Below are 27,952 nucleotides of genomic sequence, written 5' to 3'. Positions count from 1 at the left end.
CACATGGATGCCAAAAATCTACTGTCTTTTCTATCTGAGATTGCTTTTCCAAACACCACTAGGAAAAATTAGCTCACAGTACTGCTGCTGGTTTTTGCTGTTATCTTCCAAAAGACAACATTTCCTGTGTTTGTAATTCAAAAACTTTTCTTAAACACATATGAGCAAAATCTGAACTACGAAGAAATATCTCAGCTACAATAGTCAACCAAAACTGGAGTTTTGCTGCAGGACAGATAAAATCACCAGGGATAATGCACTTGAGCTTGCCTAATACTAAACAAACAAAGAAAGAATACACTGGTATGAAAACCTTAAACAGAGCTTTGATTCTGTAGGTAAGAGAAATGATTAAAAAGCAAATTGGATTCTCCTTTCCACAAACCATTCTGTCTGAGCATCTTTCTTCCTGCTCTAATATTGAGTTTATCAGTTTGGGGTTGTTCACTGAGGGTTTTCCTTCCGTCATTCATATTACTCATATCATATTCTGCATATTACCCTCCATTTACTCAAAAGATGTAAATTAGAACCTTGGACTTAGAGTGTTAGGAGTACAGCACAGAAGAAGAGCTATTAGTCTTCTCCCTGAACTACCTTGAAAACTTTGGGGTTACATGGAAACCATTTCATGTACAGCCATCAGTTAGCCAAGTTCACAATCTCAGCTTTTCCAATATAAATGCTTAGTGCTGAAGAAAACTGGAGTATACCACAGTTTATTCATAAAATTGATGTAACTACATTACATCTTGGTGGAAGTCTGAATTATTATACATCAGCAGGTGTTCTACCTGCATGAAACCACATTATTATGATATAGAATAGCAGATGTATGTAATAATGTGGTAAAAATTAGTAGGGAGATTTTCAAGGATCTGAAAAACAACACAACTCTGTGCCTGGTTGGTAAGCCACACAAAGGCACTGCCCTTACTTAGAAGTTTTACCTACAGCTTAAACGTATGACTAAAGAAAGAATTAAGAACAAACTGGAGAGGAAGATAGATTATACATTTTAATATGAAATTGAGATTAACTGTTTCAAATGAAGTAATTATTTTAAGATGTCCTTGATTTGTGAATACTCTCAAAATTCATTTTTAACTGCTTTCTGCAACCAAGGCTCCACAGATCCTCTAACAAATCTCAGGCAGAGCATTCTGGTGCCTCTTCACAAGTTCAGTTTTAAACTGATCACCAGATTTTGAAACAGAAGCTCATTTTTTTTTTACCCCACCTCTTTTAGCTGACTGAAAACTGTTGCCAAGCTCTCGGGGAATTTAATCTAGGTTTTATTTTATTTATTTTCACTACCAGTGAGGAGCACCTTTCCAGTGTCATTCACCCTAACACTGTTTTGTGCAAGGCCAGGCACCGAGGGCCGGGCAGGACACCCAGGGGGAGCAGATCCAGCCCGGCCAGCAGGGAACGGCGAGGAACTGGGGGATGTGGCAGCCCAGGGTGGACACAATTCAGACCTGGCCACTGCTGCAGGTGCTGCCAGGAACGGGTCCAGATCCTCAGGGAAAGGGCAGGGCAGCAGGGAGGTCTGGGTGGCCCCTGAAGGTCACAGCAGAAGCCGGGGGACAGGGCTGGGGCAGCACCTCTGCAGCAGCCAAGGTTCTGGGCAAGCAGGGCCAGCAACGCCTGCAGGTGTCACAGCAAAATTCCCCTAGGCCCAAAGGTGCCAAGTGGATATTTAACCCTGTGGACAATTTCAGTGGACGAGAGGCAAAGGTATTTTTTTGATGGAAATACTGTCACAGGCTTATGTATAGAAAGTTGGCCAGGAGCTGCAAGATTAAAAATTGCTGCTTTTACTTTTAAGTAAATGCTGCAAAGTATTACTTGTGAAATTGATTTCTTAATCTCTCCTCCCCAGTAAGTGCTCTCTAAATTGACTTCCACCCTAAAAATTAATTTACAGGGCTTTAAATAATGAAAAAAAAGGACAACAAAAACACAACATTATGACTCTTACATTAAGGACATAAATGAGGTGGAACGAACTCAATATGAGCATTTATCTGTGCTATTTTATTTTTTAATCACTATCTAGTGTTATTTTCCTTTAAGGAAAAAAGTAATTACAAAAATGTGTAAAAGCATTAAGATAATGCCATTCCTATGACACTGGTTATGCATTCCAAAGGCACTGACAAAGACACACCTGTCATTACCACGCATAACAATGAATAGAACAGTAGGATTGCATTTTCCTGATCCATCCTGTAATAAAGAGTTATCTTGCTCTATTCCAGAGGAAGTCCACAAATACAGCAATGTAATTCTCCTGCAGTTTAGACATGATTGCTTTTGCAAATTGTAGTTGTACAAATATTAGGAAAGACTATCCCAGAATTAGAAGACAGCAACGATAGGAAAGAAAGGAAAGGTAAGATTCTAAATGGTATTTTGATAACAGAGCAAAACAATATTAATACATTTAGGAATAAAATATTTTGAACTCAGTTTACAAAAGTCCTGAAATGAATACTAGGCTGCAGAAATTGTCATGGTTTCCTTGGGAGAACACTTACAAAAGATCAACTGCTTGCTTGCTACACAGAAAATAAAAATTATTTCATAACAATGCTGGTTCTACAGATTTAAATACTGACATCAAATTTAGGAATATTAAAATTTAACACAAAGTTGCAGAAAAGCATACAGACTTTTAGCTGTATGTTTTGTTTTGTCTTTTTTTAAATTAGAATCTTAGTTTGTGAATCTCAATAGAATCTTATGTAGGTTAACCTCTAAACAGCAAACATTGGAATGAAACCTATGGAAACCAACTTTTTGGCTGTTTTCTGAAACACCTTCAGCTTTTAGCCCAAAAAGAAGTTTGACTTTTAACTACCCATTTTTACTAGCGTAGCTCTGCTTTTAGAGTCAAACACATTATTATCAACATCTGTTAGCAGAAATCAGTTACAAAGAAATTAGCCAGTATTTGGAGCATCTTTTCTGTCAACTTTTTCCCTTATTGACATTTTACATACTAGGATTGCCAGAAGCTTGAAGTGTTCTATTACATCACAGTAACAGCTCACTGTAAGAGGAATAACTGAGTTCTCTTTATAATCATGTTCTCAGTGCCAGCCAGTGAGCTAAGGGGTAGCCTGAGAGCTTCCCTAAGAATGAAAGGATTCACATCACTGTTATTACAGTAAACATCTTTGCTGCAAATCCAAAGCTTTGAAGTTCTCATTGTGAAACATCTGCCCTTAATTCAGCAGCTGAAAATCCTTTGACTCTACACACAAACCTTTCAGTCAACCTTGTCAAGTTACCTATATTTTGACACTCTTCAGAGTCTAATAGAGATTTCCAAGACTGCCATGTAATACAATCTGAGCTGTTGGCAGCTACAATCGACTTCACATGCCATGTCCTTCTGATCTCTGCTGCTAACAATACTTTGTCAACAGATGTCATCATATGTAATTGTCAAGAAGAGCCAACACATGTGTTGTTCAGCTCATAGATTTCCTTCCAAAGATACACAGGATGTATAGTGCACTGGTTGCTCTTTAGTTTGTTTCAGTGTTCACTTTTAAAACAAACTAATGCAACTTATTTGTGGAAAGGGGTTTAATTGAAAAAAAAAAAAAAGAAAAAAGCCCCTAAAACTGACCACTGTTCCTTCCTACCTGCCCACGAATAGATCACAATTCTTTGGTAGCTGGAGAAGGTGATCTCTCATACCCCTGGCTAGACTCTTTAGCAGTTTAAGTGTAGTGTTATCATTATAGCACCCAGGCTCATGGAAAACTGAAATCCCCTGTGTGCTACTCTGTAGCACTTGCACATATGAAAGAAAATGTTCCAGAACGATTCCTAAACCACAAATGCTGAACTTCAAGATAGTGGGTGCTTGCAGAATGAAAAGATCTGTGTGCCCTGCCCAGATGGATATCAAATGCATGGAAATTCTGTTGCATTTAAAAAAAAAAAAATATATGCTATCTAATCCTGTTATGAATAGGCATGTACAGATTATCTGGTCAGCTGCATTCAGATCAATTGATATGGTCACCTCTCTTTTCAGAAAAGAGGCACCACTCTAGTCACATAATAAAAAATATATTCTTACTAGAGCACAATTATGCACTATATCCCTACATGAGAATTATTCCACTTTCCAATACAATGAAAAGAAAATTTTTAGGGGCTGCATCAATCAAAAGGAACAATTTATAAACTCTAGTTTACAGTGTGCTTGACAATTAATTACTTGCCCATTTTCTGATATAATTTATCAAAAGCAAATAGCTCTGAGAAACTGAAGAAGAGTATTTATTTTAAAGAGGTAGGTTTTTCACAAGTACTTATCTAAACAAAGACTTTTCAGTCACAAAATGACTGATCAATATTATTATAAATTATTGAAAAACATATATTGATCTTATTTTTAACTATATACACGTTACACAGAAATTTAAACTTTACATGGCACAGCACAAAGAAAAGGACTTAAGGAAACTGCCGTGTTAAACTGATTCAGGAATATTCAGTATGAGGGATTCATGTTTCCATCAGTGTTGCTGTAAAGCAGTAAAACAAGAACAAGAACTCTAATAAAATAAATGGGGTTTTGGTGGTTTGTTTTTGGTTTGGGGGTTTTTTTACTGTTTTAGTTTTGGTTTATCTTGTTGGGGTTTTTTTGGTTGTGTTTTTTTTACATATTGCATGAAATTTCAGAAACCTACAATTCAATTATCCTGTAAGTTTCTTCAAAGGATAAAACATACCCATTTTAAATGTAAAAATAATTCTATCAAATGCTTTTGAAAAATGGGTCATTTAGTTCAGATTTAGAGAAGTACCATTTTGAAAAGGACTATAGGCATTAAAAGTAGAAAGAAAACTCAAAAATACACATCCTGTAAAATAACACTAAAAAATAAAAAGAGCTCAGACCATTACTTCAGCCAGCAGGTAGATCTACAGTACCATGCTCTCAGTACAAATCTGCTCGTTAAATATATCTATATATATGTAATATATATATAACTTCCTATGCTGACAGCTGCTATAAAAATTCTTGTAAAAAGCTCCCAAGTACAGCTGATTTGATTCCCAACTATATTGTTACACTGCTTATATTAGGAGGGGAGAGATAAAAAGTACCAGCATGAACTTTCAGGTCTTACAGCTCTGAAGAATTTAGTTTCTATTCTTGTTACTCATGACAGCACTGAAATTGCATCTGCCAGAGTGATTACATGTTTTTACTGAATTGCTTTAAAGCCTGAGACTCACACATGTGCCAGGGTTCACTTAAGGTTCCCATTCTTCTTGCAAGTGACCACATCAAAGCTTTTGTCTATAAATAATTTTCTTTTACTCTGAAATGGTAAATATTCTCCAGTATTAAAAAAGCTTAACAGAACTAATTTGATTACTCATGCATGTATGCATTCTAGTCACCAATTAAATATCTTTTGACTGCTTCAAACATTTCTCCACAAAGCTCCAGACAGCTTCAAATTAAACTCAACTGGGAGAAATGGATCACTGTAATGTGATGTGGGATCCCTTTCCTTCATGTGGAAAGTGCTAGAGAAGAGTAGGAAAAGCTGGGAAAACCAAAAGAAATGTCAGAATATAAGATCAGTGAGACAGTCTGGGAAAGACAGTGACAATGAAAACACTTCACTGAAAAACACTGAGAGGTGCTGGGCCAATTTGGGCCATCTGACATTCAACCTTGGCCACAGCCTGCCTTTTCTGTAATGTACCCTAAATTAAGTGGATCCTTAAGGACAAGGATCTTATCTGATTCCTCAAATCTTTTTGCCATTTTTATTTCCATTTTCCTGTTACAAAAGATGTAACCCTACGTAACAAGATATACACCTGGAAAGTGAAAAAGCCAAAGGAAAAATAGTGCATTTCTGTTCAAGCCCTTTTCCCCCCTCAATTGCATTGTATTGGTCAATTTTTTGTAGCATTAATGAAGAAAGAGAAAATGATGCATTATTTACTATGTTTTTTTGAAGGTGACAAGGCCTACCAATGAAAAAGAAGTAGAGTTAAAAAAGGGACCTTCTCCAGGTAAGAAATGTTATGTTGATTGAAATGTAAAAGCACAACTTAATCTGAACTGGCAAACCCCTGAATATTTTTGTAGCTGTTTCACAGCTTAAGGGGAAAAAAAAAAAACCTGCCATGAAATTCAATTGGTTTTTGACTGATAACCTCAAAGGAAACCAAAGGTTAAGTACTGTCAATGTCACGTAAGACCAAAACTAAATAAAGTTTTTTTAACAGCTGTCTGTTCTCCTCACAAGCTGTCGGTTAATTTTTTTTCTAAATTGTTGGGAAAGATGAGAATTTAACAGAAAAGTTTTATGGATGTGAATGCTTAGCAGAAGGTTCTCTAGAAATGAAAGCAAGCTTTGATATATATAAAGATGTTTTAAGGGGCAGTTATTGTTGAAACAGCTGAAAGAACAAAGGTTTAGTTAATTTGGAAGATTTAGAGCAAAGGTTTAGTCAGTTAGAAGGAAGTTTTATGGCTGAAGTCCAACAAGTTAAGTGGTCTTCAAACAAAGCATGTTTGCTACCACGTAAAAAAAGCACAGGCAGACAGAAAAGATGCTTTTTACCAAAGCAAAAACAATTTTCCACTACAAAACAAATTTCAAAGTTTAACATGTAATTACTAACTGAGATGATTAGTTAGTCACTAACACAGTATGGTAATTCTAGCAGTTTTGATAAGATATATGTACATGTAAAGGTATTGTGTATGATGCTGGCTGGTTGTTATGTAATAACATGCACAGTAGAAGAAAGAGATATAATGCACTGTAACCCGAACCAAAGGGGCTTCAGGACACAGGGCTTGCCTACAGCCAGCAGCTCTAGGCTGGCCCACGACCCCTTGCTGTAATCTGGTCTATGGAATAACCAGCATTAGAAAGAAAAGCCATCTGAAGTCCACATCTCTCCGTCACCTCTTTAACTAAATTATGTCTTACTTTATACTTACTGCAAACTAGTAGCTAAGGAAATTATCTATCAAGTACTCCAGTAAATTCTGTGCAAAGACCTTGTGAAAAACAAAGAAATCAATTAGCTAAGTACTTAAGCAAAACATTTTATAACAACCGGCCTCTGTATTACACCTATAAAGTTTAAATTTCCCAATAACCCGCATTTTGGGAGCTTTTGCTTTGCCTGGGAAAAATAAAAGTCTCCTTTAAAGATGGAACAAAATGTTCCTCTAAAATACCTACTGAATCTTAGTGTCTGAGCACTTTTGGTTTATAAAGACTGGAGATCAGACCTTCTCCACTCCTTTTGATGTTTTCCTAGCACAATCTCTTTCCTTTGGCTTGCCATTAACCCTACCCTGCCTGACATCACCTTCCACAACTTTGGCTAGAGCACAGAGCACTCCAAGAACTAAAGAGGAGATATAATCACAGTTTTGGATCTGGATACTCCAAATCCATCAAGCATATGTATTAAGATCTATGAAGATGACCAATCATTATTGTACTTTCATAAATATGTATTCAGCATTTCTATCGCAGCAGCAGCACATTGTGTTGCACTAAGTAGCCCCAAGAGACATGGCAGCAACTTTGGGTAGCAATAGAAAATTACCACAGCTCACTTATCAAAGCTTGTATAAACACTGTAGGTCTGGAAAGATATTTTTATCTTCTGATGCTGCTACTAACATATATGAGTTTTGTGTAGTTTTGCTATACTTTAAATTCAGTTTAGTAAAGATGAGGACAGCACTGAAGAGAAAAATTAAAAATTTTTCACATGAAAAACTGATTAATTTAAACTGTTTAAATTCACTTAGGAGAATAAGCAGTGCAGATATTTGCTTTATACAGTGGTAAGTTGACTAGGAAGAACCCAAAAACGCTGCATTACATACTTTATCACTGTAACTTTAATGTACAGAACAGGTACAGCTTGTCTATAACATCAACAGTGTCTCAGACCTGAAGTCAAAGGACTCTCTAGAGAATTGTGGTAACGGTAGTAAATACTAAAATTGTATGACAGAAAACAGTCTCCATGAAGGAGTACAAATAAAGGTACTTAATGAACTCATTTTATGTATCAGCATGTCAAGTTAACATTGATTTCCCAATCTGTCACAATAACAAGTTTCAAGTTGTAAACAAAGAACTGGTGAGGAGGGGTTGCACAGTGCAAAGATGTATAATGTCTCCCTTCTCACACTGGCAATACATAAATTAACAGGCAATATATACCACTAAATCATCTTAAACTGTGATTAATATTATACATATGTATCCCCTTTTAAATGCCTTTTCCTCTCCTACTTTGTGGCCAAACTATGGATGGATGTATTTCTCTGAATACAATGGCCTAAACTCCTGCTCCTCCTCCCTCTGTTTATGTGGGCCTCTGATAGCTCTGCATTTTTCATAGAGAACACGAAAGGGATTAGCTTGTTTCTGCTGCATCTACCATGTTTATGTTCATCTTTCCATTCAACCATCTATTTTCAGACACACGGATTTTAAAAATTTATTTCTGTCTATAATGTGCTTCTACAATATTGTCTTTGAACTGACTCAATTTATGTTAGAGAATCCCTTATGAGTTACATAATGCTCATGTAATGTTTACATCATGATTCCTTCCCCATGTTGTTCCAGATCAGTTTCAGACCCCGCAAGTTCATGCGGTCTCCCTTTGTGTTAACAGATATCAGTCTCCTCAATCACACTGAGGTCCAGATAGAGTTTATTTCATTCCACTAGCATTTGATGTGAAAACCTACATCAGATGCTGAGTGGGGGTTGGAAAAGATCTGGCAGTTGGCATGAGTGGGAGTAAGCAGCCTAAGGACAGTGTGCAAAACACAGCAATGAATGACACTTCCATTTTTATCAGAAACTGAGCCTGGGTTTGCTAAACACTCTGATCTGACGCTTAAAATTGTATTTCTCACCTGCAAGTCTTTCTTATTGCTACTTTCAGCACCGCTGTGAATTGAAATTCAGTATAAAAGGGGCTCATTAATACCTGAAAAGGAGGGCAAGTTATCACCCTAAAGAGTCTAATCATTCTTCTTGACCGAAGTCTGAATCTGATTTACAGCTGAGACCTTCTTTGCTTTAGTCATGTTCAGTGACTACCTACAGAATACATAAGATTTTAAACACATACATTCATATGCATACACTCAAATTTAGAGAAAAGAGAGTACGTACTATATGCTGAAAGTGTAATATGTCCCCCATAGAAAACAAAAATAGAATCAAAAGTGTAATAACAGAATCATTAATACATATTTTGTATTTCAAAGAATGTTACTTTAAGTAGAATAACATAGATAGATATTAAAGACCTATAAAATAAACTTTCTAAAGGGGGAAAAAATCTCTACTATGCAAAGATCCATTTCCACAGTATATAGCATTGCGGCCTCTAAGGTGCCAATAATCCTCAAATCCTATTGATTAGAATAGAATCAGAACCACAGAATATTCCTTTTATATTACTGGAAGGAGTTTTGCAGATAAAATTTTTGGTTCTGTATCTATGATTAATATAGATAGCTGATTAAGGGAATAATACCTTGTACTTTAAAACATTAACACTTAATTATGATGAGCAGATACCAAAATTACTCGCCTATTACTACAAGGTCCTCTTGATGACATTTAATTTTTGCTTTAGAAGGACCTTTAGTTAATAGCTCTTAAAAACATGAAGAAACAAATATATTTGGCAAAAGCCTAAATATAACTGAGTGTAAACCTTGCTTTTGCACACATGGGTCTGATCTGAACAATTTCCAGCTAGAGTTGTCTTCTCATTATCATCTGTATGTAGCAGTTCTCTCTGAAGTGTTAAAATACCTATTTCAGGACAGACTGCTGCAATTCCACATTGAAATTAATTTTTTAGTATAAAAATCATTTATCAAAGACGTCCCATTTAAAATAATTCCATTTGTATTCCTGTTAGGAAAAAAGGTAAAAGACAAGTGGGTAATCTACTACATGACCACTGGGGGTCATTCATTTTACACAAATATTCCAGTACGGTAATGTATTTACTGTATTTCTATATAATATTAAAATATTATATAGAATAATATTTTAATAGAACTAATGATTTCCAAATATAAGAACACTTAAATATTAATATTCAGAATTATTAACCACCTGTGTTCTCTAATTTTAAATGGTGAATGGGGAAAATTAATACTACATTCTTCAAAGTTCTAGTCACAATAACGTTATGAAACTGAAAAAGACAAACACAAAAAAATTTAATATCATACAGAAAAAAAAAAAAAATTAAACCCCAAGCAACACCTTTTCCAGATTTTCTGTTACATTTGGAAGGGGACTAAGAGGAAATTGTAACTGCTCAGACACTATGAAAAATGAAACACTGTGAACTCTGATTTACCTACTATGTTTTGCTTCTATCAGATGGTCAACAGTACTTCTAAACACTATATATGGAACTCTCAATGAAAACAGACCTGAATGCTACCACTGAGAGAACACCAAACATTTGATTCATGAAACTGTCTGTGCTACATAAAACCCAATACAATCCTTAGAAACATAAATCCTATATACCTGGTTTCACAGTCAACTATAAATATGACTTAAATATCCAGCTGCTGTTCAAAAATAAAAGAAATGTAACATGCTCACCAAAGACTGAAAATTTTAAACTATGAAAATAGATATTAGATAACTGCATCTAACATCTAACATTTTTACAACTTCAGGAAGCAGCTCATTTTATCTTATATAAGTTTCATTTATATACATATTTGCACTTATTCAGTTAAGAAAATGAAGCACACAAAATCTGTGGACTTTTTTAGTATGAAATTACCAGTCATAGACTGACAATAAATGACATTGATTTAATTTTTCCAGTGAAACACTAAATGCAGTTACCTACTTCTCAAACAGCATTAGTACATGGAAACAGATCACTAGACACACATATTACAATTTTATTTTAAAACTTTCAGATGTTGCTCAGCATAACAGTTGCACTAGATATTCTGGCTGTTAATTTTTGATCAAGAAATCATACACTTACAGAAAAAGACCAGGCCTCCACTTCAGTTTATATTCTGGCTCATTACTAGCTCAAATTTATTACTTTTCATTCTCTCCCAGGCATACCTACTTTCCTATAGGGACACTAATTACTATTAAGAGCACATAAACAAATTCCATATAAAGATAATAATATACTTTTTTAAAAAATCACCTCTCTAAAATTACAGGGTTTATAAACTATACTAACAGATTTACTCCCACATAAGCACAATAAACCTAATGAGCAGTGACATGAATACAAAAACAAGCCAAATCAACTACATACAACCCACAGCCTTAAGACTACTCCTCTCTCTCCCATCTTCAATATTCCAAAATTAATTTTGCTACAGATTTTTTTATTTTTTTTTATTTTTTTTACTCATCTGCAAGCTCTGAAATCTCAACAGGCCTTTTAGACTTGGCAAGATAATTTTTTCATTTGCCAAAGGAGGAGGAAGTTCATACAGTAAAACCAACAAAACTCAAATGTGGATATTTTATAGTGGGAAGAATCACTCCCTGACTCTCTCTACATTTCCTGGCATGCTTGGCATGTTCATTTTCATTGGTTTTAATCAATTAAGCTGAGTTGCTCATTTTAGAAGCAATTTTTTTTTTATTTGCTTTACAAGCAAATCATTTCCACTGGGAAAAAAGAATTAATTTTAAAAATCAATCTATATCTTCTGTATCAGGTATCTTTAACCGCAAAAATGACCCCAAAACCCCAAATACTTCCTAAGCTCTTGGTTTAATGATAAAAATAATGCCTCAGCAACATGACATCTTTTAATAAGTTTTTTGGGAATTCTACAATCTCATATCAAATCTTATCATAAAACTGACGTATATCTTTTCATCCACCAAGTTATTACTGTGCCTTCTAAACCTGTATCACAATATCTCAATTTATTTAATTTGTGGAAAATTGAGATCATTAGTGACATGAATATGAACTACACCAAGAACAAATGAAAAAGCAGCAATCTCCATAAAAAGAAATTGTACCTGACAGGATTCCCTTCAATAAAGTGGATAAAGAAATTAGAAAGGAAGAATTAGAAAGGTTGCTTATTCTATATTTAAATTACATACCTTGCCCCCACATTTATCATAATGCAAATTGGTTTACATTAATGCTACTCCAAGAAGACATGGAGCAAATTCAGAATTTGGATGTCTTAAAAATACTTTGCTTGGTGCAGTTACAATCTGCCGTGGTTTAGAATTAAAATGAGTAAAAAAAAAATAAATTCATAGAACAAGGATCTAATGAAATTCTCTTGAGTGGCTAATTGAATAAGAGCTGCTCTTCTGGGACCCATCAGGAACTGAGTTACCCTAACCTGTCAAATGTCCTGGGAAGCTCATTTTACCTTCAGTAAATGGCATCTTCCCTCTTTTGCACACTATGATGTATGATCCAGAAGACAGTTAAAAGCAGTAATTAAATACATAAGTGGATATTTTGGATAGGTAAGATCAGGTTCTTACTCATTCTTCTTATCAATGTACCTCATGTAAATGATACCTTTATAGAAAGTCGATCTGGTTTAGATTACTCACTTGAATTTTGATTTTACCTAATTAATTTTGACAGTAACATATGCCTGACATTGCCAGACCTGAGAAAACTGAAGTATCTTGTTACTTGATAGAAAAAGGGAAGTAGTCATTACTCATTTTCCAAAAACCAAGAAGCATTGGATAACCAAGGTCAGACTTATGTGACTAATTCTAAAGTATCGTGTGAGGCAGAGAGTAGAGGACGATTAAAAGTAATGAAATCTCAGAAGGAGAAAACAAATCCCATTAAAATCATGTCCAAATTATTGTTTTTGACAAAGAAATGCAAAGGGCAACCAAATGGCTAGAAAAAGGGGAAGATGGGAGAAACAGTGCAACATCTGACAGAACCAATAAACATAGCTGCTTTTCAGAAAATATGTTTGTCACAGACATTTCTCTCAAGCCATTCTTCAAGAGATCAGAAAAATCACACACTGCAATATTAGAAAGATATTAAGCTATAGAATGCAAAGGAGGCCATGAAGATGATGAAGGACTTGAGAGGAGGCCAAATGAGGAGCAGCTGAGGTGCCTTGGTCAGTTCAGCCTGGAGGAGACTGAGGGGAGACCTCAGTGCAGTGACACCTTCCCTGCGAGAGGAAGAGGAGGGGCAGGCACTGATCTCTGCTCTGGGGTGACAGTGACAGGACTGAGGGGATGGCCTGAAGCTGAGGCAGGGAGGTTTAGGTTGGAGATCAGGAAAAGGCTCTTCACCAGAGGGTGTTTGGGCACTGAACAGCTCCCCAGGGCAGTGGGGACAGCACCAACCTGACAGAGCTCGAGCAGTGCTTGGACAGTGCTCTCAGGCACACGGTGGGACTCCTGGGAATGACCTGTGCAAGGCCAGGAGTTGGACTCGATTTTTGTGGGTCCCCTCCAACTCAGCACAATCTGAGATTCTGTGATTATTCTTTGTAATGTAATTCAGAAACTAGTGCTGGATGGTGCTGTGTTACTGCATAGTACTCCAAGCAAGATCTGAAATACTTTCATACTTCTTTTGGATTCATTTTCTTAGTGACAAAAATCAAGGAAAAGTTCCAAACCTTCTCCTTCCCCCCAGAAAAAAGGAAGCAATGCCTGCTATGCATGCAGTGTCACGAGGAGGAATATAAAATAGACTCCCTACAGCTCCTTGGGAAGTCCCAGCCTTATGAGTGCCTGAGTAACCGGATGAAGGGAACTTCGGCTTCACTGACTCACATCAAGATGTTCCAGTGATTTTTTTTTTGTTGTTGTTATTCTCATTTTTAATCTAAATGTAAAAGCCAAACCACAATTATTTCTGTATATGAATTCATTTCCTAATTAGTGCATACCTTTTTTCCATGTTGTGTATTTCACCCAGCAACATCAAATTATAGAAAGAGATGTCTCACTGTAAGCTCTCACTGCATTACAGAAACTAAGACAGAGAAAAGAGGTTTTCCTCTTTCATACAAGCCATCACTGAATACAATATGAGATTTAGATCAGTGAATATAAACTGTATTGTTTGAAAAACTTTTGCTGTGTGGGTTGGTTTTTGGGGGGTGGGTTTTTTGGTTTTGTTGATTTTTTTTTTCTCCAAACACTGTTGCTAAGACACAGGGCTGTGAACAGTGACAGGATATATTTTCCAGGACATAAATGGCAATGAGTCTATATCCCATTTAAACTACTGAATGCCTTAAGCAGGAGGGAGGCACTTGTATCTGCCTTCTGTCAACTTAATATTTTAAACAAAGATGTGTAGGATTAGTGGGCTTTGAAATGGAGTTGGAGATTTTTTTTTTAATGCAGTGATACAGTTTGTAGGTAGGTAAGCACTGAAACACTAATAAAATACAGATGGAATTTATATTTCTCAAAACAGACTAGAAAATGTAACTATTTAGCAAAATTGAAGTCATATGTATTTCTATAATAGACTTCAACCCCAACACCTGGATTTATTTTATCCTTTTATCCTTTCTATTTACAAGCTTTTAAAAGCAGTACCAAACTAATGCTACTGCTGTGAAAATGTCCAGAAAAAACAGAAACACACATTTTTTGTTCTATTCACCAAAGGCCTTTTCTTCATATTCTGTACATCACAGAAGCTGTGAGACAAACTGGAAAAACAAAAAGACTATATGAGCCACTACTGCAAAGTACTGTGCTGATCCATGTGCACAGACTATTCAGATCTATTCAAGTTTTAAGAACCCATTTTCAGAATGATTATTTCTATACAGACACACAAAAAATACAGTATTATGCAATATATGCTAACCAGCACATATAATATGTGAGCATAAATACAGCTATCGCTGCAGACAGGTTTCACCAGTTGGAAACAAATTAAATTCTGGGCATCAGTTCAAATAATACATAGCTTCTGCAATGTGAACTGAAGGAAAATTTTCTTCATGACTAATAGTATGATATTATTTTTGTATTGGCTAAATGGGCAGCAGTAAAAACAGAGAACACTACATTAATTTTGCCTTCCATAAATAGCCAGAAAAGAATAAAAAAATGCAGGTATTCATTGAAATGAAGCACTCAGGAATCACTGAAAATGTAATGACCAGTAGTACCCAATATAACTGCAAAATACTTGAACTGAAATGTCAGATATAAAATAAAACTACCAAAGAGTTAAGAGGAAAAAAACAAAAAAACCAAAAAAAACCCTGCTATGGTGGTTCAGTCTAAAACCTTGTTTTATTTCAAAAAACAGAAAATGAGTTTGTTAAATTAATACAAAAAAAGGGGCATTAAAATGTGATTTATAACATGTCTAGAAATATTTCCACAAAACGTTAATAGAAAGTTCACTAACAAGAAAAAAAATATGCAAATGGAAGATAAAAACAAATATTTAGATTGAAAGCTAAGACAAGTTTTTAAAAGCAAGGTCAGTTAACCACTGCAAATATCTCTCTTTACAAATGGAAAACTTTCTATCACATCACGTTGCTCAAATGAAGTCTAAGTATCTTTTTGATCAAAAGATACTTGTTTAAAGCAAAATACTGTATAAACTGTTATATTCAAAAATGTTACAAAATTACCAGAATAGGTCATTTGGCTTAAATTCCAGAACCACTGGCATTTCACAATCCCATTTAGCCTTTTCCCCAGTCTAAAACCACAGGAATTTAAAAAAAAAAAAAAAAAAACTATTTAAGAAATCCTTAATCTAAGATATCATAATGTCTTCACATGCATCTAAGAATGAAATTTAGAAAGTGAACTATGCCCTAGTTTTATAATAGGTAAGTAATCAACAATAGTGGTTCAGGAGGAATCTAATTTTTAGACTTATTTAATCTTTATAAAATTTCCAAAATCAATAAACAATAGAATCCATTTCAACTGATGTTTCCTTCATTTAGCATTCACAGTTTAAAGAATATCCCTGGTACTACTTCTGTTTATTAAAATCTAAGTCATCTATGAGTGTTGTGACTAATATGACTCTGAATAGCAAACAAGCCATCATCTGAGTTCAGATATATTAAGTAACCTTTTACTCAGAATTAATACTGTTTAAAAGTATAAATATAAATAATATCAAAAGATACTTCATATAATCCATATAATGTTATTCTTATAATTCCATTTTTTCAGAGGAATGGATGGAAACTGAGCCACCTTGGATGCAAAATGATCTTTTTCAGCAGAGATAGAGTATAATTAAGACAAATTTAAATTATTACATGAAAATAGAAAATTCCTTTGTTTTGAGAGAGTATTAGACTCACAATGGTAACAAAAGCACATATGACTGATGCAGTATCTTTTAGGGCTATTACATTTCTTAAAGAATCTGATAGGTATCACAGTCTCCAGCAAACTCATGCCATTTCCTGAATTGTAAAAATGTATTACTTTATGGATGTTGTAAAGAAAACAGCTTGCATAAAATTCACTATTTCTAATGCTCATCAAAGTACAAAACCTGTGAGAAAAAAAAAAATCTGCAAATCTCTAAGAAAAACCATTGCAGCAATATGGTTTTATGCACCATGGAATTGTTCCACTCAAGGGGCTGGCCCCCAGTTTTGAAGTGAAATAATTGCCATCAGTTGCAGATTAATAAATAGCCATGAGCAAAAAGTCTTGCTAAAGAACAGCCTGCTCCACTCCCTGTAATAGATTTGATAAGAGTAATAAAAACTTTATGAATGCTAAAGTGAGCAAGATCTACTGCAGTGCAACAAATTGCCATTTTAATATTAATCACATTTGTACTTAATAGTTTCTCCTATTGAGTTTGTATAGGGTACTCTATCACATGTACCTGGTGCTGAACACAGCTGATTGCTTATCACTGTTCTCATGCAGCACCATTTCTGTGCCTCACCAATAAAAGGATAAAAATATTGTAATGCTCCACTACAAATTTTCTTCTATACACAGCAATTAGATCTTAGAATTCCCTTTTTGTTCCATCCAGTCTTCGAGGATTCAGAAAAAAAGGATGGGGGTTGCCACAGAAGAAAGGTGGGATAGTGATGTTTTTTACACTGCACCAGGGAGCTATAAAAGACTCAAAATGCTCACGAAGTACAAGGAAGGGAGGAAAGCCTGCAGGTATTCATGTTCATGTATATGGGATTTCCCTTCTCTTTTTTTCAGTATTGTTGGATTCCAGCTCTGGTATTTACTGAAGAGAGCAAGCTCTTTTCCTCCTGGTTGCTTAATTAACATGGCACAGTTGGCCCTGTGACTCTGTCAGAAATGACACAAGCTTCAAAAGTGGAATGGGTGTCCTTGCTGCAAGGAATTCTATTTTTAAGCAGAAATGACTCATCAACTACTGGGGTGTCCCAAAAGCTACAATTTGTCAAGCTGTCAGGAGAAAAGGGAGGGGGGAAAAAAGCAAAAGAGGTCACATCTTTATTTGTATCTGTATTTTGTATCTGTAGCTTAAAAAGCAGAGGGGTAAGGCTGATTATATGTTCAACTCCACTCTGAAAAGCAATCTTCTATGCAAGCCATGTTGTGATAACAGCTATATGGTCTGGTATTTTTAAAACCTCGGCTGAGTTATCTCATCTTTTATATTATATAGATTTGGTAATTTGTCCAGTGCTAAGGAAGAATGTTTCTAGCTCAGTGTGCACAACTAATCTGTCTACAGGGAAAAAAGAGCACAGGGCAAAAAAATTGCATTGTCAGATGCTTTGGGATGAAACAAATAATGCAGACACTCATTTGGAAAGAAAAAATAAAAAGGTTCAAACCTGTTATAGAGGTTCTAAAAAAATAAAGGTTCAAACCAATTATACACTGGTGGAGTTTTTGAAAGAATTTGAATTGTAGTTTAAGAATATGTTCCCATAGCAATACTGGAAGCACATCAAGCAACACAGTATGAGTTTATGAAAACAGAGAAGTGAAACTGAGCAGGCCATAAATGTGATCTATACAGTTTCATTACACAAACTGACCTTCAGATTATTGTGTAGGTGGTAAAACCAACACAAGTCAGGTTTCCTGAGAACTTGTTTCCAGTGAAAGTTACCACAATCTAAACTTTTAAATCTAAGTAAATAAATGCTAATCTAAATATTTTTATCCATATTTCTTAAGTCAGATCAAAGTCATTATCCAAAGAACGTGTATGTAAGCAGAACAGTGTCAATAAGCTTATTTTATCGATGCTCTATAGACATAAATTATTATTCAGAGACAACAATAATTAGTAAATTGTAATTCATGCCAGCAAGTAAGCTTGTGCTTCAGATGCTGCTAAACATGTAGTGCTGCAACACAAATATAATTTTCAAAATAAATATAAACTTAAAAGACTAGCAAACCACAGGAATGAGAAACTGAGATTTCTATTATAATCAGTTTTTATCCATAGTCATGGGTAGAATTTTAAAAAGGACATTGGTTCTGGGGTTTTTTAGATAATAGAGATAACTTTTAACACTCTGGTTTCACTGGACTCAGAAACTTGAGTTTATGCAGAGATCTGAATTGCATATTTTACCAAAACTAATGCAAGATTTATGCAAGCAGGGCAACAGAGGATAAACTCCTGAACTTAAAATATCATTTAGAAGTACGGTTTTCTAAACATGCCTGATTATGCCTGACATCTGCCTTCAGGTGAACCTTCAGGTGAAAGACCTAACTCTTGCACAAATCAAACTTTGAGATCCTGCCCTACAGAAGCTAATGGAATTTAGAGCAGATGGGAATAATCTTCCCAAAACAGAACTAGAAATCAATGAAGACTGCCAGGAATCAACTAGAAGCAGCTGTCAATTTGCAGTTCTTTTTCAGCCTGATGTTTAACCCCATGCCTTTGGATTTCTCAGTACACAAAAGCAGAAGCAATTCATTGGAAAAGAAAGACACACTTTGCAGTTTGGCACACAGGAGGGTTGAATACCAGTGTCATTCAAATGCCCTTTAACAATGGGCACTTGCTTGGAGAAAAACTGCCAGGTGAGGCAGCAATCTGCTACAGCCTTTGTCAAGCCATTGCCTTGCCCCCACCACTTGAAGGCCTTCAGGTATCCCACATGAAGCAGAACAGCATACAAAACCAAACCATCCCTCAGCAGAGAGAAAAGAATTTGACTCAAAAGCATAATTTAACATCGATGTCCAAACATACATGTTTAAATGTATTTCTTGCTAATAGCTCCAGAACAAGCAGTAAACTCACTCACCATAAATACCACTTGTGATAAGGTGTCAGAATGGACTTGCAAAACAGTAGGGGGAAAAAAGAATTTTCTATCTTGTGGTACTACATATTTGTTAGATTTGTTATTCATTTTCAGACAAGAAATAAAATGCTAGCTTCTAACATCAAATTCTCACAAACATTCCTGTATGCCTACCCAGATTTTAAAAAATAAACACTGATCAGCCACACTAAATGACCAAAGTCTTATCTAAGTAATTGTGGCTTTGAAATGTAAAGCAACATGTTATGAAAACAGTTTGCCCTGAGCTGGGATCACATATCTTCCTCGGGCTTGCATCCATTTCAGTCTTCTGAGAGTCTCTAAGTTTATAAGAATAATCAATGAGAAACTGTGTTACAAAAGATGACGGTGTTAAATGCTCACTTTTTAATCAATGGCATTTTTAAGCAAAAAAATATTCCTGTAAGATTGAAATTGTATAAACACCCTTGCCACTCTTGCAGGCTTAGATCTTCAGAGCCACAATGTGGTCTTAATTTCCTTTGAACCTCCCAGGCCGCACAGTCAGCTTTACATTGCAGAAGACATAATAATCAGCTGTCCCAACACCTTACCAACCAAAACGTCACCAAGTATAACTTGTACAAGCCAAATACCAGCGATGCAGGAAATTCTACAATCATCCTATGATTCTCTTTTCCAATATTTCACCACTGTCACAGCTATCAAACATTCCTTAACTTCCAAACTAAATCTGCAAAGTTGTTTAGATTTTATCATTTCTCCAAACACCATAGAGTATGTCCTTTGAGTACCATTCCACTTACCTACTGGAACAGTGCCATGTCTGCCCTTCCTGAATTACAAGGTGTGACATTTTAGTGTAAAATCCTGCTTCTTTGAAGAAGCCTTGCAATGTAAATATAGCTAACAAGCTATTCACATTAGACAACACCTAAGTCAGACCTCCATTTCCACCCAATTTCCTCCATTCATCCTTCAAAGAGAGAAACCTGAGAGAGCAGCATGTCTTACTCTCCTAAAAAGTAGTGTCTTAAAAATGTGCCAGTGATATAGATTTTTGCCTATACTGAAATCAGATTTCTGTCAATTAACTAGAAATTGGAAAAGGAAAAACTAATGGCCAAATGTTTAGAAAAAAATAAAATTAGTACATTCCACCTAATCCTTAAAAAAAGAAGGATTTGATTCCTGAAATAGAGTACTCTCATTTGTCTAAGAGATGACAAGACTTTAAACCATATAAAAATTGGCTCATGAAAAAGTTAGAACTTAGCTATTTAATGATCAACTCTTAAGCCTGCTATGTTCAGTATAAACACATTAATTTACGTGACATATATTTACTTAAAGGACCATCTAGCAACATTTTTGTAGAAATAAAGTCAGTAAATATCATACAAAGTTTTGCTGTTTCAGATAACTGACTTACTTTTGGAAAAATAAGATTATACAAACTTGAACTTCAGTGATTCCTTAGCACAGCATGCAACTGGCTGGAGCTGGAAAGCTACTTTGCAAAAATGACCCGAGTTGAGAAGTTCACTATAATCCACCCATGGGCCCTTGCAGTAAAGATGGGCAGCAGAATTTTCCAGGCTGCTTTAGGAAATGTGTCTCCAGCATGGAGACACAGGCACAGGGGACCAGTGGAAGGCACTAAGACGTTAAGGGACTGGGGTCCTGTCATATTAGGAGGGATGAGACTCTTTCATCTGATAAAGGCTCAAAGACTCTTATAAATATAAATACCTGATGGAGCCTCCTTCAGGTATTAAGAAAACAGAGTCAAACTCTCCTCAGTCATATCCAGTGACAGACCAGGAGGAAATGACAGTTACTGAGATTTTTTACTAGGCCTAACACTTCAGAAAAGTAATCCCATTGGAATTTATTGAATCATCAAGGCTGTGCATCACAATTACTAAGAATTTCTGTAGAGCACCAAGGGACAAAAACAGCACCCAAAAATTTCCCTAGAGCTTGATTTGTCAATTATTATGGAAGGAAATTCATTTTTGTTTGCCATTTTATCTGAAACTCATTCACAATGTTTCTCATTTAATTCACTTGCAACAATTCATTTTCATTATTTAGCAAATACAAACTACTGGCGTTGATTAACAGAAACTCCATTACAGTGGTTTGACTAGAGAACTCAGAAAATTTCCATATTGCCTAACCAGAGCTTCTATACCACTAGCAAAAACCAGTGTAATCCAATGTTATTTCATTAACGTCATTTCATTTCCACCTACAGAGGAATTCCCTTTATTCATTATTATAATCTCCTAAATAGATTGGAGTTGTTCAGGTAGAGTTTTACAAATTTTATCTGCATATGATTTGCCAAACTCAAGCTCTCTGAACATGTCAGAGAATGAATGCAAACACTGAGCAAAGAGATGGATAGTACATAAATCGTGCATCTAAATTTTCAGCGTGCCTCACTACATCCAGATTTTTTAATAATTCAAGATAACACCTATAACAATTGGTGGTTAAGGGACAATGTCTAACAACAAAATTAGGAGACATATAATCATACCTAATCCCTTTGTCCTAGAGAGCCAAGTGCATAGTAACACATGGACAATCATTACCAGGCAGTTTTTTTCCCTCCACTGTGGCCTGTTTCTTTTGATTTTTGCCTTATAATAATCATATCACTGCTGTTGCTGGATTTGACTCATAATTAACACCATCTGTGCCTAACAAAGCCCTTCAATCATTCTGGTGTTCAGTTGCCAGCAGAGGCCATGCATTGAGCTGCACACCCACCTGCCTTCAACTGTAGCATGCTAATGAAAGAGATGAATCTTAGCTATGGACACTTTCCCAGGAAAATTTGCAGAGCAATGAAGAAAATTAAAGTTCATTGTCACAAATAAGGCTTTCTTCTGGAAATTACTTTTCAATTAAAGCACTAATGGTGTACACTCAGTACTGACTACAACCACAGTAAAGGTGAAATTAGAATACTTATGAAAAAAAAAATTATTTAATGATCTATCAGTTTAAAGGGTATTGACTGAGGCTTTATGAACCACAGATTTTGAGATTTGCTGAGAATCAGTAGTAGGAACAACTGAAGATACAATTCTGTTACAATATTAAAAAACAAGTTACTTCAAAAGAAATACTCTCAAGAAATCCACTTACATATTTAAGCTAAATTTTCTTTGAATCAGAAAATTACACCTATCACTCCATTTGACAAGTGAGCAGTTAATAAAACTAAGGGGAATTAAACAGGGTTTTAAAAAAGAGGTGGTATAACTGGATTTCCTTCAGCATAGAACAAAATTTATCAGCTCACAGAAATGGCCAGAAACTGATGAAGTGTTAACAAAATTAAAATTGGCAAAATATTAAAATTTTACCATGCCAACAGCTGCAAGGTACTGTGGGAGACTTCCAAGAATGCAGGGAACAATACTGTTCTAATCTACTTGCCAAGATACAGATACCATTGTAATTTTAGCAATTTCAGAAATGGTAAACATAATCTAATGGCATTTCCCTGAACTAGATCCCAGATTTTTAAGTCAACTTCTACATCTCCTAGTCATGCATCATAAAAAACTGTATATATATTAACTTTACTCTTTACTTAGTATGAATGAATGCTCCCATAGCCACTTAGCGTGGCTTAATGAGTGTCCTAAGACAACACAGAATTTTATAAACATAATTAAAATATTTTTGCAAGAATAAATTTCACTGCAAGCAGGAAGGTTTGAAACAAAGTTTAGTACAATTTAAGTCCTACTTACTTAACTTCTCAAATATGAAGACTGAAAGACTAGGTAAAATCTGTACACACTCAAAATACTGGTAAATACATACTTCAGAGTACAGAACCATGAGCTGCACAGGATATCCTCAGCAAAATGATACAGCATAGCCCTAAAACTGGTTACTTGAGAATAAAAATATATCAATCTTTTGCTGTTATATATCTTGCAAATTGAGAAGAAATAATAGATTCAGAAAACCAAACTGTGACTCGAAAGCTATAATAAAATCAAAGCTCAAACTGAACTTTTTCTATGAACTGATTTCTGATCCTCTTAGACTCATCTTCATTTTTTTAATACATCAAGCTAATAAGATCCACTCAAAATTCAGATGTAGTATTGTTGATTTACAAATTAAATTAAAATTGTTGTTTCCTTGAAGGGCCATGAAACTGAGAAGGAGACATCAAAATGCTCTGCAGATTATTCCAGTTAATATGGAAAAGCTTAATGATTTGTAATGAAAATGAGATTGGTCTCTAAAACCACTTGAGCGTTTATGTTTACACAGACTTACTGAACTATTCAGATAAACTTCATACCTCATATGTGACTGTAAAAGGGGTAATGCAGCCTGCACAAATGAAAAATATGTGAATTCTCCTGGGCAATGACACTGTATCTGTAATAAATTTAAATAAATCATCCTCACTGGACTTGCAGTGCTTTTGTAGAACATTTTGCTGACCAAAATCAAATGTCTTTCAGAAGACAAAACACAGAAGCAGTAGCAAACAAGCAGGAAAGCCAAACACAGTACATTATCACAACTTATTCTCAAATATTCCCACAATATAGAGAAATCATAAGGACTTGAAACAAAGTGCTGCTTTTAGGGAAAAAAAACACTTTTTTTTTTCTTGTAAAACTTTCCAAGAGAACCTGCTAATGACACTTTTCTCCTTGTGCTAACACACAGGAAACTTAAACAGAATATATATAGATTTCCAATGCATCCTTCCCTCCTAATTCATTCCCATGCTATGGCAAGAAACAAGCATGAATCCTCCAAAACAAGAAACCAGACTTTTCATGTTGCATTGTTTTGTTAAGCTAGTTCTAGTACAGTATCACTGACATATTTCCAGCTAAATTGCTACTAAACAAGTAAACAAAATCACTTATGCTGGAATCATAAAGTCTAACTGTTAGCATAGGTGAGAAAGACTTGTTTCACCCTAAATAATAAAGACAAGACCCAAAAAATTAACTCAAAGGTAGCACAGGAGACAGAAGAAGCACAAGAAAACTCTTTTCTTGGAGGTAATCACAATCCTTTCTGAAAGTCATCCACATACAGGAAAAACCACAAAAATACAATTAATACGTGCCTTTAAGAGTGAACTTTTATACAGTCAGATATATATGTGGATACTTTATATATACAATAGAAGTTGGACCAAAGAAAGAATAATGATGCAGTAGTCAGAATGTCAGCAATGAAGTTGCAACCATGACAAGGCAACTTAAATGTGTTTCCATCTTTCTTATAAAATGATTTGATTAATTGTTTGTCGTAGCTAAAAGTATTTATTTGTGCTCTCTCTCCTGTCATAGCACTGATGAAAGGGGTATGGAGATATGGAGGGTATGTAGGGTATTTTCTGATAGTTTTAGAAACATATAAAGCTTCAAAAAAAGTCACTAAGAATAGACTAAGAATTGACTAAGAATAGACACATTTGCAAAAAAGCACAAGGAGATGTGTATGATCATAATTGTGCCCATTTTTTGTGATGAATTATGGTGCAGAATCTGAAGTTTGTACCAGAAACTGAATCAATACAGAAATACTTAATAGCAACACAAAGCTACTTAATTGGCCCTGCTGAGATGTAAGACTAACTGGAGGATGTTGAAGCTGCACCACTTTCTGCACTCACGTCTCTCCAAAGAGCATGTGCTGGATGTGCCATTTCATCTGGTACTACTCTGGCACAGTGTCTTTCAGGGTGATCAACTGGGTAACATAAAAATGTTCTTAGTTCACCCTCCTCTAACAGCTGTGACAACCTTCATACTTCAGCCTTCATACTATAATTAATCATAACATGTTCTTGCTTGAAAAAAACTATGGTCTTTTCAGTCTTCCCTTCAGTATCCAACGAAAGAGTGTTGTTTTTCCTATCTTTCTTGATGCCCCTTCGGTATGAAGTCATGCAGGATTCCTCTGCGGATATACCATCATTTCATCTATAAATCTATAGACAGACTAAGGGTCTTGGATTCATGGACCACTGGCAAGACCTATTAGATGACTGCTCACACTAGCACTCTTCAGCTCTGGATTGAAGACAGAATTTTTCTCACCCTCCACGTAAGAGCCAGTGACAGATGGAGTCCAAGCCCAGGCAGAGCACACCAGCTCTGGAATGCTTTGTTAAGGGAAAGCATGTCACCATCACTCTGAAGGGAGCACTAGAGACCATTTGTCTCCACTGATCCAGGGGAAGCTGGAGTCTCTGTTGTTCCAGCTGCTTTGTTGAGGATATCACAAGCATTCCTCTCGTCCTACCTTCATTATTTCCTGTTTGACCAAATTCTCAAAGGAATTACTTTTTCCAAGCATGCACTTGTGGATCTTAAATAGATGGATATAACATTGTATTTGATTCTGCATTGCTCAAATGGCTGTCAGGTCAGCAGAATAAAATAAAGCAGAATTTTTCCCTTTGGGGATATGTCTGGGGTGCTTCTAACATGAATTAATCTACTAAACATTTATAAAAAAAAGCAAAAAAAAACAGAAAAGACCAAGATATATATGTGTGTGTGTGTAGAACTAAATGAGGGTAATAGGGGAGAAAGGAGTAGAAAACAAAGAAAAAGTGTGCAAGTACACTATGCTAACTTCAGGTTCCTGAATTTCAACTGCAGCACAAGTTAAACATTGACTAAAAACCAGGAGAAATGCCCAGTTAAAACACTCATTGATCAAGCAATCAATAAGCTGGTAGCATTACATGGTGGCCCAAAGAAAGTTCAAGTGTCCCAGAGACTCTCCCATGATGTCAGCTTTGCTCTTCTTAAGGAAAACAATCAAAGACTCAATGAATTCAATGCCTAGAATTCATTATACATTACATTAGTTTCCCAAAAAACAATTACCCCAACACATAGCTGTAGTTGATCTGAAATTGAAACATAAGTAGAAACAGGTTTTAATCTATTCCACACTCTTGACATGGAAATATCAAGCATCCAGAATCTTTGCCATTGTGCTTTAAAAGGTTTTACAAAGGTCTTCATAAAGGGACCACCTTACTTCAGCAGTGACATATTAAGGAAAAATTGCTAAAATTAAGAGAAACACTCATTGCAATGTTAAGAAGGAAAACCAATTGTCCTCAATGCAAGGGAGCTCAAGACAGAACTTGAGTTTTCCCACCACTTGCCTCCTCTCCACAAAGAAAATCTCTACCTAAGTTATTTGCCTTATATTTGACACATCTGTAGCTTCAAACTCTCACAATGCAGAGCTGGCATCCATGTATCCAAGAATGTCTTTTGCTGATGCCACCACTTTCCTAAGTATCAGGATGTACAGATGTCAACAGTGGAATGTCTGATTTTCTGAGTCCCAGAATGATTGTTTTAGAACATAACTACTACCATTACAGACAGTAGGCAGGCTCACATGGACTGACTCTGGCATACAATCTTAACTGTTGCATTAAGGGAAAACCTTAAACTAGTTCAGAGAAAAACAGTAAGCATGTCATCATAGAACTTTAAATTGTTATTGATTCTTCAGAATATCACTCTCCCAAAAGAATTTTATTCAGTGAAGAATATTTTTTTTTAAGTCCCTTTTTATTTGTTTCTTCTGTGTTAGGCTACCAATCTACTGGCAGTGTCCAGCTCGATGTGATCACAAGGGTGGAGTATGAAGGATATCAGATGAGTTACCATAGTTTTTATCAAACCACCACATAGCCTGATGAAACTTCCTACTGCCTGGCCAAAACCACAACACTGTATGATAATGTTAGTGTAAACCTAAAAAATACTGAGATTATTTGCAGGCTACTAGTAGTTCACCTTATCTTGGTAGAAACCTATCATGCTCAGAAGCTGGAAATACAGAGATGCAAGATACAATGCTCCTACTGTCTAATGCAGAGATTTTCAGAAGTGTTCTTGTCAGTCTCCCAAGATGCTTTTTACCTCCTCCAAACTGCAATTTTCTGACAAATATTTTTAGCCTGTATTTCTTACCCTAGTTTCGATTTTGAAAGATTCTACACATACATAATGAATATAAAAACTGTAATTTTGCAATAGTATGTATAATCTCAATATATAAAAGTAGTTTTCCTCTCCATTCTACAGATACAATGTGACTGTGTTCAATTAAATTTATATAATTTTCTTTTTTTTTTCCCATTCTTGAGTTATTTTTGTAGAACCTGTGCTATTATAATATATATATTTGCACTCAGGCGATGAGACCAAGCACTGATTTGAAGTAGATGAATGGAGAAATTTAGAGATGTGTAATTGCTGCAGGAAAGGAGAGAAAGGAAAATGTATTCAAATACTCACTTTGATGAATCTATGAAGTATATTACAAGAGCACCAATACTAAGAGCGAAGACTAAGACAACCTACAAAAGAAAAGAAAAGAGCAATTATTTAGCAACATTAATAATTTATTCTTTTACATATGAAAAAAAAGAAAACAAAAATAAATCATAAGCTAGTTTAATTTCAGCTCTAATTTTCTTTAGAAAATTACTCCTACTTGAACTTCAAACATTATATATTATCATAGAATGCTTTCTTGCATTGAAAAAGAGAAAAAACAAATCTGGCTTTATCAGAT

At 35.3% G+C, this 27,952-nt stretch overlaps 1 protein-coding gene across 1 annotated transcript in view; it reads right to left on the bottom strand.

The window, feature by feature from the left end:
- Positions 1 to 27,952, bottom strand: part of KCNMA1 (potassium calcium-activated channel subfamily M alpha 1) — a 255,043-nt gene that overhangs the window by 212,253 nt on the left and 14,838 nt on the right. The window contains exon 2 of the mRNA XM_033515702.1: positions 27,673 to 27,734. Within this exon, the coding sequence (XP_033371593.1) occupies positions 27,673 to 27,734 (62 nt within the window). The remainder of the gene's footprint in view (positions 1 to 27,672; positions 27,735 to 27,952) is intronic.

The sequence above is a fragment of the Parus major genome, chromosome 6 (genome assembly GCF_001522545.3).
Source record: "Parus major isolate Abel chromosome 6, Parus_major1.1, whole genome shotgun sequence".
NCBI lineage: Eukaryota > Metazoa > Chordata > Aves > Passeriformes > Paridae > Parus > Parus major.
The sequence above is the reverse complement of the archived record's forward strand: the minus strand, read 5'-3'. Positions and strand labels throughout refer to the sequence as shown.